This window comes from Caenorhabditis briggsae, assembly GCF_000004555.2.
Source record: "Caenorhabditis briggsae complete genome, chrX, whole genome shotgun sequence".
In the NCBI taxonomy this organism is placed as follows: domain Eukaryota; kingdom Metazoa; phylum Nematoda; class Chromadorea; order Rhabditida; family Rhabditidae; genus Caenorhabditis; species Caenorhabditis briggsae.
In genome coordinates this window covers 13,471,149-13,485,114 of record NC_013491.2, presented here as the reverse complement: position 1 = coordinate 13,485,114, position 13,966 = coordinate 13,471,149, and the positions used below count along the sequence as shown (strand labels likewise).

The following is a 13,966-nucleotide window of genomic DNA, read 5'->3' as shown; positions in this document are numbered from 1 at the left end:
TTTCAAGTTTTCCGATGTAACTGGAAGACAAATTAACAAAAACCTTGAAAACTCTTGAAAAAACCGAAAAAAAAAGAGAGAACGAGCGAAAAAATTTTAAAAGTTTGAATTTGCGCGCTTTTACTCACCGGGCGGCCTAGAAAAAAAGCTCGTCCCTAAGGGCTTTCAGCGCATTTTTCGATGCGTTTTTCTCGATGAAGGAATTTTTTTTGAATTTTTTCTTTATTTTTATGCCAATCTACATGCATTTCTGCACATTTTGATGCAATAAAAAATTTCACCGTACACCACCTTTAAGGATTTGAAAAAAACTGAGAAAGATCAGAACTGATCACATTTATTAGAAATGCAAAAATTCGCATTTCCCAGCATGATAAAACCTTTAAAATTCTGCGTCGCATGAACCAGGAACCGGAACGATCTAAAATTCCTGAAATTTTTCCCAGCTCAGCATATCGTATTTTCTCTGATAGAGGAACACAAGAACCATCATCTTTGAACTCAATTACCTCGATTTCTGTAGAAGATATAGAACATTTATCAACCACTGAAACACGTATCATAACATCACCAATATTTTATTAGTTGGCTGATTGTGGATATCTCTCACAGTAATCAAGATACCGTAAAATCTGTATTAATATTGCGCCTCTATTTAAATTGCCCCTCTAATAGACTTGTACCCCTTGAGGGTACTTGAAAAATAGACTTACAGCCTTTAATTGAATTGCCCCCGTAATACAATCAAATTGCAGCAGTATTGCGGCTCCGCCGGGAGTACTGTACAATTTTTAGTCTGTGACACCGTGACGAACTATTGCTCAGTTGTTTTTCTAATTTCTTTTTTTTTAACTACCTACCTTATTTCTGGTTTATTTTTATTTTTCTTTGTTTTTTAACAATATTTTCCATTTATTGAAGCGAGCAAAACGAGCAATGAGTTCTGAAGAAGACCTAGAAGACGTGGGAAACGTGTTCGACGTGGAAAAATTGGATGACGTGGAACACGTGGAAGACGTGGATAACGTGGAAGACGTGGAAAAATTGGATGACGTAAAACACGTGGAGGACGAGACGAGCAGAACGAGAAATGGAAGAAATTCAGGAGATTTTGGGAGATATTGAAATTGAGGAAGACGATGGAGAAGTGAACCATGCCGAAGAAGAAGACAATAACTATGACAGTGACGCCTCGATTTTTTGATTTTTTAAAATATGCGATACTTTTCTTTTTGTTTTGTTCAATTCGTTACTTTTTTTTGTTGATTTTCATAATAAAACTGCTTTTTTTTCAAAATTTTAACCTCAATTTGTAGTTTGAAAAATAGAATTGCAGCCTCTATTTGAATTGCCCCTCTAATAGAGTTGCACCCCTTGAGGTGACTTGAACAATAGACTTGCATGCAATATTAATACAGATTTTACGGTAATTGAACTCAAGGTTGACGGTTTGTGTGAGATTCTATCCGAAAACGCATGGTAGTCAAAAATCAGACATTTTGAAAAGGGGAAGAATTACTGGAAACAGATAAAAATCTACAGAAATCATCAAAATCCAACTACACGCTAGTTAACAATAAGCTCACACGATAACAAAAGCTTCAACTAATCCTTATGATTTTACAGCTCTTCTCACCATGCTCAATTAAGTCTATAAGAGAAGTGCTCATCAACAAATACAGCGGTTGTTTGGAAGAAGAAATGAACTCATTCTGTGGCAACGGTATTGTTGAGGACGGTGAAGAATGTGATAATGGTGTGGAGACAGATGAGCAAGGTGAGAAATAAACCGAGACTTGAGAATAACACCTAATTGTCATTTATTTTTCCAGAAGTGAGCTGCTGTGACAAATTCTGCAGACTTTCTGTTGGGGCAAAGTGCTCTCCATTAAACCACATTTGTTGCACACCAACATGTCAATTCCACAACTCGTCCCACGTCTGTCTACCAGGAGATCCACTACTATGTAAAGCTGATGCGTTGTGCAAGTGAGTATTGCTTCTGAAAAATTTGGAAAAGATAGTTTTCTGGCCAGAATAAAAACATAAATTCGAATTTTCCTTTTTTATGATGATGTGAGCGGTTTCCAATAGAGCCGGCGCATAGCTAATTGAAAAAATATTTTAACCAAAAACAATTTGCAGTGGACTCACTGGCGAATGCCCACCAGCACCACCAGTAGCTGACCAGCAAGAATGTCTTGAAGGAGGAGAGTGTTTCAATGGAGTTTGTCTTCCATTCTGCGAAAAGAAAAGCATTGGACAGAAGAGTTGCATCTGTGAGAACCGTGAGTTTTAGAAACCACTGAATTCTATTTAACAACTTTTTTAGTTGAAATCTCTTGCCGCCGTTGTTGTCGTGACCAAAACGGCACTTGTTCTCCTGTGCCGGGTCCCGTGTATCTTCGAGATGGTATAAGATGTTCTAAAGGAACTTGTCGTGATGTAAGTTTTTATAATCAGTAGATTGCGCATATAATATTTATCATCATTCTAGAGAAAATGCGTTAACGAGGCTGTGGACAACGTCCGTAACTATTTCCTTGCGCCATTCCAAAGTACTGGTGGTTTGTGTAAGTTGTATAGGGCATTTTCTCTGTTAAAGTTTCAATTTTGCAGTGGTTTTCTTGAAAACTCACGTCGTCCTGATTGCTATCATCACTATTTCAATGATATTCGCTGCGGCGTACTCAATTGTGAAGTGTAATGTGAGTTTTTTTTTACAATAAGGGACTAGTAAATTTTGTTCGAAGGCCGCAATTACATAACAAAATTTGGGAAACCCCCGGCCGGAGATTTTTTTTTTTAAAGTGGACAAAAAGCTAAATTTTCCAAAACGAAATAGTTTTCTTACTTTACGCTTTTCATAAGACAAGCTGTTGCTGCGGCCTACCTTCATTCTGTAGACCCCAGCTAAAAAAACGCTAAACCGACAAAAAAGCTGACTTAAAAGAAATCAATTCTTCCTTGTTTTTCAGGAGCACAATATTTCCAAACTGTCAGAAGAAGATCGTGCCGTCCCACTTCGGAAGGTTCACGTCAGTGCGGAAGTTTTCAATCCCGGTTACCATGAATAGTTCGATATTATTGTTAATTTTATTTCCTTTATTTCCGTTTTACCGTTTTTGTTTTAATTTATCACGTTCTGACTCTTGTTTTTTGTCTCATATCGCTTTAACTTACGCGTTGATTGTCAAAAACTACCGGGTGACATGATCACATCTGTTTATTTTTGCTCAATTACCCGATTCTTGGTCTTCTTCTAATGTTTCCCAGCTCAAATCTGTGTTTTACCTCATTTTACCGGTATTATTTTCTATGCTCAGTGAGCCAAAAAAATTGATTCGACAAAAATGTGTTTTTTTCTCGAGTTTTTATTCATGTGCAACGTTAACAAAGTTTCAGTACAAGCGTCGTAGAGTTTTTATTGGTCTGCAGAGTTCTACAGGTTTGATCTTGATCACGGTGTTCGCCTCATCGGAACTGTTGATAACTATCATTCGAAAGTGAAATTGTCTTCCATCTTGCCTTCCATTGAGTGTGCAAATAGCAACCTCTCCATTATCTCATTTGACTTCAAAAGATTTGTGAATATCTTCTTTTCTGGAAAAGTTATTTTTCTTCACTAAACAATTTAACCACATACTCAGTCAGAATTCCTCTACCATTAGTTGGATTAACTGTAATGCCTTCCTTGACTTGATCTTCAAGTGCTGTCTTCTCAGCGACTGTTTTCGGTTCATCTTCGTTGAATCTCGAATAAGTGATTTTCCAAAACACCACCTGGCTGAGACACTCGTAGCCGTCCCACATTCAACGTCTGATAAGCAAGTTGAAACCACAGGTATGGAATTTGCAGTAGTTGATTGAAGCTTCCTTGTAATTGAATTTTAGAAAATCCTTCGTTTTCATCTCGCACGAATTCATTTCCAGGTAGCTTTTGTTACAGTCCTGTAATACAAATAACTGATGGATTAATAACGGGATGATATCATTACCATAGGGACGCAAGGTAGAAAAGCGGTGGAAACACATGAAATGAAGACTCGGTTGAACTCAGCTTTCCGAATGAATTCTTCCATTATTTTCAGAGACCTATTGCGTCGCGTGAACCAATATCGCTTTACCGCTATGTGTATTTCTTCGCATTTGAAAAGATTTATTTATTTCAACGAAGGGGAGAAAACCACTAACACGTGAAATGTCTATGAATCTAGGAGATATAACAGGGACATACAATTGTATAAAATAGGAGATGGAGGAAAAACCGAGTTAGTAATTAGCTGAATTCAAGACAAGAAAATGATTTAGATCACAGGATAATAGTCGATTTTTGAAAGCCGCTGACGAGGGCTTCACCGGAAACACTTTGGCGGGTAAAGAGTTCCAACATCTGATTACTCTATTAGAGAGAAATTGAGAAGATATTTTTGTTGAGTTTTTGATAAGTGATTTGAGATAGTATTTTTGACGTCGCAATGATCCAGCATGATTAAATATTTTGAAAATTGGAACCTCCATGATAATTTCTTTGGAAAAAATAATTTTATACGTGTAGACCAAATCATCATAGAGCCTGCGATACTTCAAGGAACTTAGCTGACATTCTTCCAGTGCTTCAAAGTATGAAGTGTATGCCATCCTGAATTTTTTTAAAAGTCTGAAAACAAATGACTTTTGCACCGATTCCAATTTTATAATATGATCCTTTAGGATTGGAGAAGTGACTATCGTTCCATATTCGAGTAAAGGGCGTATGTAAATTGTATAGCATTTTATAAAAACACTCCACGATGCGTTTTTTAGAATGGAAAAGAACATGTTGACCTCTGATGTGATTTCCGAATAATCAACGAATAATGATAATGGAAACTCAGGTTACTGGAAAAGTAGATCCCAAGATCACGGACATTTTCCACAGGGGGAATCAAAGCTTGATTTAATTTGGGATTCATAACATTGGAGTTGGCATATTTTCTTGTTGCATTGAATTTGATGTATTCGCACTTTTTAGGAGCCGCTTTCATTTTCCACTTCGAGCACCAATTCTCCAATTCAATTAAATCTGCATTAATCAATCTAACATTCGTATCATAAATTTTCAAATCATCTGCAAACAGTAGATAGTCACTTTAAAATTTGTCACCAATACAATTAATATATAACAAGAAGAGGGTAGGCCCAAGAACAGAGCCCTGCGGGACTCCGGACAATACGCGCCTCTTCTTGGATAGTATATCATTGATTTTGACTTGAAATTTTCTGTCCGTGACAAATGAATGAAGCCAATTTCTTAGTTTGGGAGATATCCCAAAGCTTTCCAACTTATGAATCAATTTGTTCATCGGCACTGTATCGAAGGCCCTCTGGAAATCAATATAGACGCTATGGGTATCTAACCCGTTTAAAGAATTGAAAACAAGCTTGTTCTGGTAGGCGATCAGTTGGGAAATTGTACTTCTCTGATTAAGGAACCCGAATTGTTTTTCTGATAATAGATTATTTTCGGATAAGTATTGGACTAGATGTTTTCGTTTCAACTTCTCCATAATCTTGCATATATTGGATGTTAAAGAGATTGGTCTATAGTTTAAAGGATCGGAGCGGGAGCCTTTCTTATGAAGCGGCATAACAATCGCCTCCTTCCAAGATCTTGGTATTCTTCCAACTCGATAACTTTCTGTGAACATAATGCATAGTGGAATCGCAAGAGGAGTACACGCTCTTTTCAGAAATATTGACGGGATCCGGAGAAGTATTATTTCGGCCTTTCAGTTTATATAGTAATATCTCGATATTCTCCGGCGTGAATATGACATCTGAGCTGAACATAGAAGTTAGATTCCCTGTAGCAGGAAGGATATCTTTGTCAATGTTGGAAAATTCACTGAAGCAATCTCCAAAAAATTTTTTGATCCAGAATTCAGACGTTTATAGATTCTTTCTTCTTCAGATTTCACGTGTGACTTTTTGAATAATGCTGAAACATGTTTATATTCGTCCGAGTTACCTGCTTTCTTCCAAATCAATAATTTCTTCTTTAGTAATTGTTTGGTTTCTTTGGAATAAATTATATTATGAATTCGATGAGTTTCTGTTGGTACAAAAGATTCAATAAGCTCCATTTTTGTCAGGAAGATTATAATGGAACTTAAATATCTTTTAAAGTAAAACTCTTCATCACAATTTTTTGAAATTGCCAAAACTTGAAATTCTTCTAATGAATCACTTAAAGTAAAACATGTCATTATTGCTAGCTCATAATAATAGTGAGTCAACAACAGGAAAAATTTTAGTGAGACTTCAAATTCCTGGGTTGAGTAGCATGTGACTACTCCATTTGTAATTGGCCTAGTCGCGAAAACATTTTAACGAAAGCTTAGCTAATGAGGGGTTATAAAGTTAAACTCTCCAGAGATTTTGAAAACTCGTGATACTGAATTTCTAATGAGCAAATCCATAATTTTTTTAGTATGTTTGATACTCAGCCAACGGGAAAAAAATAGAAGCAAAATCTCGAGAGTTAAGAGGCGGGATTTCTGAAGAATAGGGTTGGACGATTGTGCAACCGCAGATTATTTTATCAGCACATCCGATCGGTTTGATAGTGAAACTGCGGCAACTTGCGGTATTCATGTGCCTCTTAAAAGTCACTTTGACAAAAATGAAAACACCTAAAAGGAACATCTTGACCGTTCTATTCAATTTCTCTGTTTTGCCACATTTCATGTCATCCACTTCTGTTTAGATTTTTATGTGTGTTTTAAGAGAATAGAGTTCCGATCTGATGTATTAGGTTGGCGGGAAAGTCTTTGTCACTTTTTCAATAGTTTATTTCTCAAAGAAAAAATAACCGAATAATTAATTATATTGTCCATCATTATCAACAACATGTCTCCAACGTTCCCTCAATTTATGGATTCCATTGCGGTAGAATCCAGCCGGGCGTGAGGCAAAGTATTGTTTGAGTGCCGCTTCGACCGCTCCACGGGAATTGAAGCTTCTTCCTTCGAAGGCACGTGTCATATCGCCAAATAACCAATAGTCGGAAGGAGCAAGATCAGGAGAATACGGGGGGTGAGGGAGAACATTCCATCCATATCCCATCAGCTCCTGCTTCACTTGTTTCGAAACATGTGGGCGAGCGTTATCATGTGATAGTACACTTTCTTGTCTTTCAGGGCCGAACGGTCGACTGCTTTCTTGAGGTTTCGTAGTTGAGTAGTGTAGAGGTCTCCAGTTATTGTTTTGCCCTCGGGCAGAAGTTCCCAGTAGATGGGGCCGTCCACTCCCCACCACACAGAGAGCATAACTTTTTTCGGATGAAGGTCGGGTTTGGGGACATCCTGTGGGCTCTCTCCTTCTCCAACCCACTGGGATTTCCTGTGGTGATTATCGTAGAAGACCCACTTCTCATCTCCGGTTATTAGCCGGTCCAGCCATCGATCGCCCGCGTGGAGAGTGAGAAGAGTAATCGAATCGTCGACTCGGCGGTCAAGGTTGGCTTGAGTCAGGTGATGAGGTATGAATCGACCAAAAAGTTTTCTCATTCCAAGAGACTTCAAACCTTCAAGGACTGTGCTATGGTGAACTCCGAATGTGACAGCTAGTTCACGGCTAGATTGAAATGGATCCGATTGCAATGCGTGCTTCAGCTTGTCCAAATCCAACTCACGGGGTCTCCCAGAGCGATCCTTTTCATCGAGCGAGAAGTCATCTTTTTCGAAACGATGGAACCAATTGCGAATAGTATTGTAGTGAGGGGCATGTGTGTTGTACACATTCTTCAAGAAAGTTTCCGAATCCTTCATCGTGGTGTGAGATAGGAAGAGGTAAATCAAAACATGTCTGATGTGAATAGCAGTGGGAACAAACATATCGTTTCAATTACAGATGAGGAGCAGGGAAGGAAATGGGGACTTGTTTATATGGAAGGTTCTTATCACCTTGTTATTCACTAGAGTCGATATCATACACAGCCTCCATATACGAGAACAGTGATTAAACAAACAGAGTGACAAAGACTTTCCCGCCAACCTAATAATACAAGTAACCCCTTAAATTAAAAAATCACAGTTTTCAATAGAAACATTTTTCAATTTTTAGTATTTGTATTGGGTTGAACTGAAGTTCTTACCATTGAAGGTTATTGAAGCTTGAATATTTTCTTACAAGCTTCAATCTTTTCTTGTTAGACTTCTGATAATGGGATGTTACTAGTTTTTTTCTATTTGGATATGATCAGTGAAAATTTTTTCTCTACACTCCACTCAATACTCACTTGCAATTGAAACATACTGCTGCGCAAACAACCAATTTGGAAGAGAGCACTTCCTGTGGCTGCAAAAGTATTATTCTTTTTCAAATGTTTATTGAGCAGAAGATGGTCGGTTGATATCTCCTCAGTCAGTACCAACGATTTATTGATTCAATCTGTCTTCACAAATCTATTCATATGCAAATGTGACAACACACAACTCATTGTGTTCTTTATTACATTTCCATTGGCTCTAACACTATCTGTCTCTTCTTCAGGCTCATTCCTTTTTTCTTTTTTCAGTTTTCAAGTTTAAAATATTTTCAGATGCAATCTCTCAAACCTATATACAGTATAGCATTGATTGGTTTTCTACTCGCATCGTTCACTCATATAAGCATCTCATTTTTTTTCAATGTTAAACTACCGGAAAATATTTATTTCAACTTACTCAATTCAGTCAAAATGGACAAAAATACAGCAGATCAACTGAAAATACTTATGGACAGTGAGTTGTGATTAGACTTATTCGAAAACCCCTATTTAAAAAATGAGAAATCCAATTTTTCCCAGCTTTTTTTATCTGGAAATTGATCATACAAATTTTTTCGGTAAGCGAAAATCCACATTTTTAAACCATGTTTTTGAAAAATTGGATATCCGAATTTTTTCATGATTTTTAAACAGACAATAGGATTTCTATTTTTTTGAACTGGCAGTCGGATATCAGATTTTTTCATTTTTTTTCCGGTTTTTTGTTAACCTAATCCAATTTTCTGTAACTGACAATGAAACGTTCAAAAAATAGCGAGAAAACAAGTATGTAGCAAATGCGCTTTTAAGATTCCATACGTCCCAGAAAAAATTCTTGCAAAAAGTAGGAAAAATATTTCCAAAAAAAAAATTCGAAAATTTTTCCTACGGGAAAAATCATTTTTCCATAAAATGTTCTGTCTGGAAGTTTTTCCGTAAAAGTATGAAAAATCCGAACATGGGGCCATTTTCCGACTCCAATTAACCGTAGTTGTGACAGACGTGTCTCGTGTTCACACAACATTGGTTTCAGCTCCCGCGTTCAAGTATAGTCCACACGGTTCAAATGGGGATGGTGTGAAAATACCAGACCATCTAAAAAATCTAGAAGAATCGCGATTCTCTGAAAACAATTTCAATGTTGTCGCATCTGAAATGATTTCGGTAAATCGTACACTTCCGGATTACCGATCAGACGCTTGCCGGATATCTGGAGGCAAGATCAACACAACTGAATTGCCAAGAGCTTCGATAATCATCACATTTCATAATGAGGCATGGACAACAATAATCAGGACACTTCATTCTATCTCCAATCGCTCGCCACGTCATCTTATCGAAGAAATTGTGTTAGTGGATGATTATTCCGACAAGTATTGGTTGAAGGGACCATTAGATATTTATGTTCGACAGTTTGAGGTGATATTTTAGTTGATGAGTTTGAAATCTTTGTCTATCCCTGGAAGTCTGAGCAATTGAACAGTTATAATTTTTCAGATACCCGTACATGTGACTCATCTCCCTGAACGATCGGGTTTGATTCGTGCCCGTCTTACTGGAGCCAAAATCGCGAAAGGTCCAATTTTACTGTTTTTGGATTCTCATATCGAAGTGAGCGAAGGTTGGCTGGAACCCCTCATATCCCGAGTAGCTGATGACCGAACCCGTATTATTGCTCCAATTATTGATAATATTTCCGACGAAGATTTTGGATTTTCGACTGGAAGAACTGACCTATGGGGCGGTTTCAGTTGGATACTTTCATTCAAGTGGTTTGATATGAACGGAAACGATACTCAGAGATTGATTGCTAAAAAAGCGGAACCTATACGGTAAGTGCAGCAATTATTAGGAAAATTCGAATGTTTTTAAATCCTAATATACCATTATTGTATTAGAAGTATTAGAAGTGCCTGCAAACTTTAGAGTTTCAATTATCTCGATTCCCAAAAAAAATGTTTATGATATTATGATTTATATCTCAGTAGTTGACAACATTTTGATGTCTTCGGCAGGAACCGGGATAAAATGGCTCAAAGGCAGATGTTACTGGCCGTAAAAAAGTTTTAAACCAATTATTAAAGTATTATGATATTTACCAAACCTATTTTTTGTTGCTCCGCTTCTCATTTTCTTGGCACTATTAAAAATTGAACAATTAATTTCAAACTGTGCAAAGTTTATTTCAAAACTTAAAAATTGTTGTCAAACCCAAAAATGTCCTAGCTTGGTCTTGCGATATTTCCAGTGCGAAAAGGGGCGGCATGGCAGTTATTTTATAAGACAACTAGGGTCTCTGATTTGCTCTGAATTGGTTCCTGTTTCAGTTTTGTTTTGGTCCAAAAAAACGGTGTCGGAAAATACTTATTTTCCATTTTTTGTTCACGAAAAAATGTTATTTTTCGATTGCACCAGTATCAATATGACATCATAAAACGCCTATTTCCCAGTAAAATTAATGTTATTTGAAAAAATCCCTGCATTTTTCAATATTTCAGAACACCGACAATTGCTGGCGGATTATTTGCAATCAACCGAGAGTATTTCTACGAGATGGGTGCCTATGACGAAGGAATGGAAGTATGGGGTGGCGAGAATGTGGAAATATCATTCAGGGTCAGTTTTACTGTATTCCTCTCAAAATCTGCACAACATTTTTAGATCTGGATGTGTGGCGGTTCTATGGAAATCCATCCTTGTTCTCACGTGGGGCACGTCTTTCGAACCAAGACTCCGTATTCGTTCACTAAAGAAGTAAATTTTGTTATAAGGCGTAATCAGGCACGTACTGCCGAAGTATGGATGGATGAGTACAAAGAGTTCTTTTTCAAAATGGTCCCATCAGCTCAGAAAATGGAAATCGGTGATTTGCAAGAAAGAAAAAGTTTAAGAGAGCGTCTGAAATGCAAACCGTTCAAATGGTACTTGAAAAACGTCTGCTCTGAATGTCACATGCCTTCTGAATATCATTCTCTTGGAGCGATTGTGAATAAACTGAATGGAAAGTGCGTGGACAGAGGAGGTAGAGTTCTTGGAGGACCACCTGGTTTGGGGACATGCATTCATTCACATGAGCAACAAGGAAATCAGGTCAGTGGAAAGTTTTGCCGCCTTTGTTCAATATGGATACCGTATTTCCTCTAATAGAAGCCCATGGGCTTCTATTTTTCCACCTTTCTCTCTCAGGGTAAGCTTCAATTAGAGGAAATGCGGTACTTTTAATACTTGAAAATTGTCAAACATTTTGGTTTTTGAATAGATTGCGGACCTCAAAAGGTCCAACATTCAGAGAACCGGTCCCGTATTTTTGTAACGTACGCTAATTTCAACAGTAAAATTTACTTTTTCTTTAACTAAAAGCCTGTCACATAGTTTTCTTTCTCCCCTTACCCATTATGAGATCTTCTGCCTGGTGATGTATAATACTGAATTTACTTACACTCCTGTATTCTCTGGTGAAATAAATAAAGCCAAATTATTTTTCAATTTTTTGTAGGTTTGGTCTTGGACCGGAAACAAGGAAATTCGATCACAAAACTTCTGTTTGTCTTCCAATAAAAAAGGGTCAGAGTTGAAAATAGAAATGTGCAATGGCAGCGAGGATCAGAAATTCGAATTCAATCGAAAAGTAAGAACGAATATTTCAAACGAGAACTTTGAAAATTCTATTTCAGATCGGGAACATCATTCACCAAACAAGCGGAAAATGCATGACGAATGCAGAATCTGTGGCCACTGTGGATGATTGCAAAAACAGCCGACAGGAGCAAGTTTGGGATTTGGAAGGTTTGAAAAAATAAAGTTTATTTTTTTCGGATGTATAATCGCAGTTATACTTAATAACTTTTGACCACATGTTTTTTGAATGAAATTAATCTTGAATTAGTATTTTTTTACTTAAAATTTTAAGAAAATTTCGGAAACACTGGAGGGAATCTAAAAACTCTAAGTCAAAAACGGGAGTATTTTCAAATTTATTAGTAATGAGAGTAAAAACTATCAAATACACGTCAAATTTTCCAGCTTCAACATACAAGTGAGAATCGAAAAATAAAGTCAAATTAGAATAATAAGATCTTGTAAAGGAAAAGATCATGAGAAAGATCAATAAAAAAATCGGGAAGGCAACTCGGCAGATGAAAATTCGTACAATTAAGGGAAATTGAATGTTTTGAAGGTTAGAACAAAATATTTGCAAGAAAATTCTACAAAAAGCAATGATCTGGGTTTATCGTACCCTTCTTCTTTTGCGCTCCGGCTCGCCTGTAACTTTGTTCTGGCCACTTTTTTCCAAGAAAAATCTTGCAAATTCTTGGATTTCGTTTGCATGACGTCTGGCTGTCAGGAATTCCAACTCCGCATACATACTGTCTTTGGGTTTTCTTCTGTAGTTTAGGGCACCAGAAATAGTACTTGTTTGATTTTGAACATTATTGAAGAGAGTATCCCAGCGATTGTTGGTCACATTATGTCCTTGCCACGCTGTTTTGAGGATAACCATTAATTCTATCACGGCTCTCTGAAGGAAACGAACGTCCGCGTGTAGCAACGACCTGAAAAAATTGTTCCTAAATGAAATCCAATCGTTCCTTATGCATGTTCTGTGCTTAATTTTATGACCAAAAATTCGGGGGTACAATGATTCTAGGGTACAACTTATTTCATTTAGGGGTACAACGTTTGTGATTTGCGGGTACAATTTTTTTTGACGAAGTTTCTGAATTCCTGAATTTCAGAGCTTGTAAATCTCTAAATTTTTAGAATTTCAGAACTTTGGAATTTCAGTATTTAGGAATCTGAAAATTTCGGAACTTCAGAATCTGAGAATCTCAGAACTTCGGAACTTCTAAATTTCAGAACTTCAGAATCTCAATATTTCTGAATTTTCAATAATCACGGCAGAAATTTTCTTCATTGTCTTCAGAATTCTTAGGATTCCAGAATTCGGAATCTGAGAATTTCGGAACTTCAGAATATGAGAATTTTCAAATTTAAGAATCTCAGAATTTCAGAACTTTGAAATCAAAGAATTTCAGAACTTTGGAACTTCAGTATTTCGGTATCTGAGAATTTCGAACGACAGAAATAACTTCTCATTGTCACATTGTTCTTTTTGACAATAAGCTAAACTTGACAGATTTTACAAACTCAGTTTTTTGATGCTTAATTTAAGTTCAAAACCCGCCGATACTTTCCTCCTCAATGCCAATTTTTCTCAATTCCTTGTTTTTTCAATTCTATTTCATTTCCCTTTGTTTCTTAATATTCCTTCGTCTTTTTCCCAATTTTTTTCAATTTTCCTCAATTTTTGCGGTAATTTAAATTTTTCTCATTTTTAAATGATTTTCTAGATCATTGATTGAAGGAAACAATCACAATTTAGCTATTTCCCACAAAATTTGAAAATCCCAAAAATTCGCCCAAAATGAGCTATTTTCTATCGGAAATTGTTTGAACGGGCAATAAAACATTACGAAAATTATAAATTTGATTTTTTTTCGATAAATTACTACGAAAATTTGTGCAAAAATGAGGAAAAACGAAGGAAAACGGAGAAAATCCCAAAAATAAATTTTGCGAGCGATGACGTCATCAGCCCATGGCCGTGGCCGAGCTGCGGGGTTTTCTCTTCCATGGGAAAATTTCGCGAAATTGAAATCTTATCGCAATTCCCAT

General features: G+C 36.7%; 3 protein-coding genes across 3 annotated transcripts in view; 2 read left to right on the top strand and 1 right to left on the bottom strand.

Annotated features, from left to right (window-relative positions):
- Positions 1-3,077, top strand: part of Cbr-adm-4 — a gene marked incomplete at both ends in the record, with an annotated part of 5,870 nt that extends 2,793 nt beyond the window's left edge. The window contains 7 exons of the mRNA XM_045240015.1: positions 1,627-1,777; positions 1,833-1,989; positions 2,146-2,288; positions 2,333-2,445; positions 2,498-2,573; positions 2,620-2,708; positions 2,979-3,077. Coding sequence (XP_045096060.1) covers positions 1,627-1,777; positions 1,833-1,989; positions 2,146-2,288; positions 2,333-2,445; positions 2,498-2,573; positions 2,620-2,708; positions 2,979-3,077 — 828 coding nt within the window. The remainder of the gene's footprint in view (positions 1-1,626; positions 1,778-1,832; positions 1,990-2,145; positions 2,289-2,332; positions 2,446-2,497; positions 2,574-2,619; positions 2,709-2,978) is intronic.
- Positions 3,078-8,584: 5,507 nt separating this feature from the next.
- CBG16794 lies at positions 8,585-12,330 on the top strand (the record flags this gene model as incomplete). Its single annotated transcript, XM_002645060.2, has 8 exons — positions 8,585-8,765; positions 9,324-9,709; positions 9,788-10,122; positions 10,789-10,906; positions 10,952-11,380; positions 11,787-11,918; positions 11,965-12,076; positions 12,314-12,330. The coding sequence occupies 8 exons, from the start codon at positions 8,585-8,587 to the stop codon at positions 12,328-12,330; spliced, it is 1,710 nt and encodes a 569-aa protein (XP_002645106.2).
- Positions 12,331-12,518: 188 nt separating this feature from the next.
- The window catches only part of CBG16793, a gene marked incomplete at both ends in the record, with an annotated part of 4,928 nt that continues 3,480 nt past the window's right edge, over positions 12,519-13,966 (bottom strand). The window contains one exon of the mRNA XM_002645059.1: positions 12,519-12,843. Coding sequence (XP_002645105.1) covers positions 12,519-12,843 — 325 coding nt within the window. The remainder of the gene's footprint in view (positions 12,844-13,966) is intronic.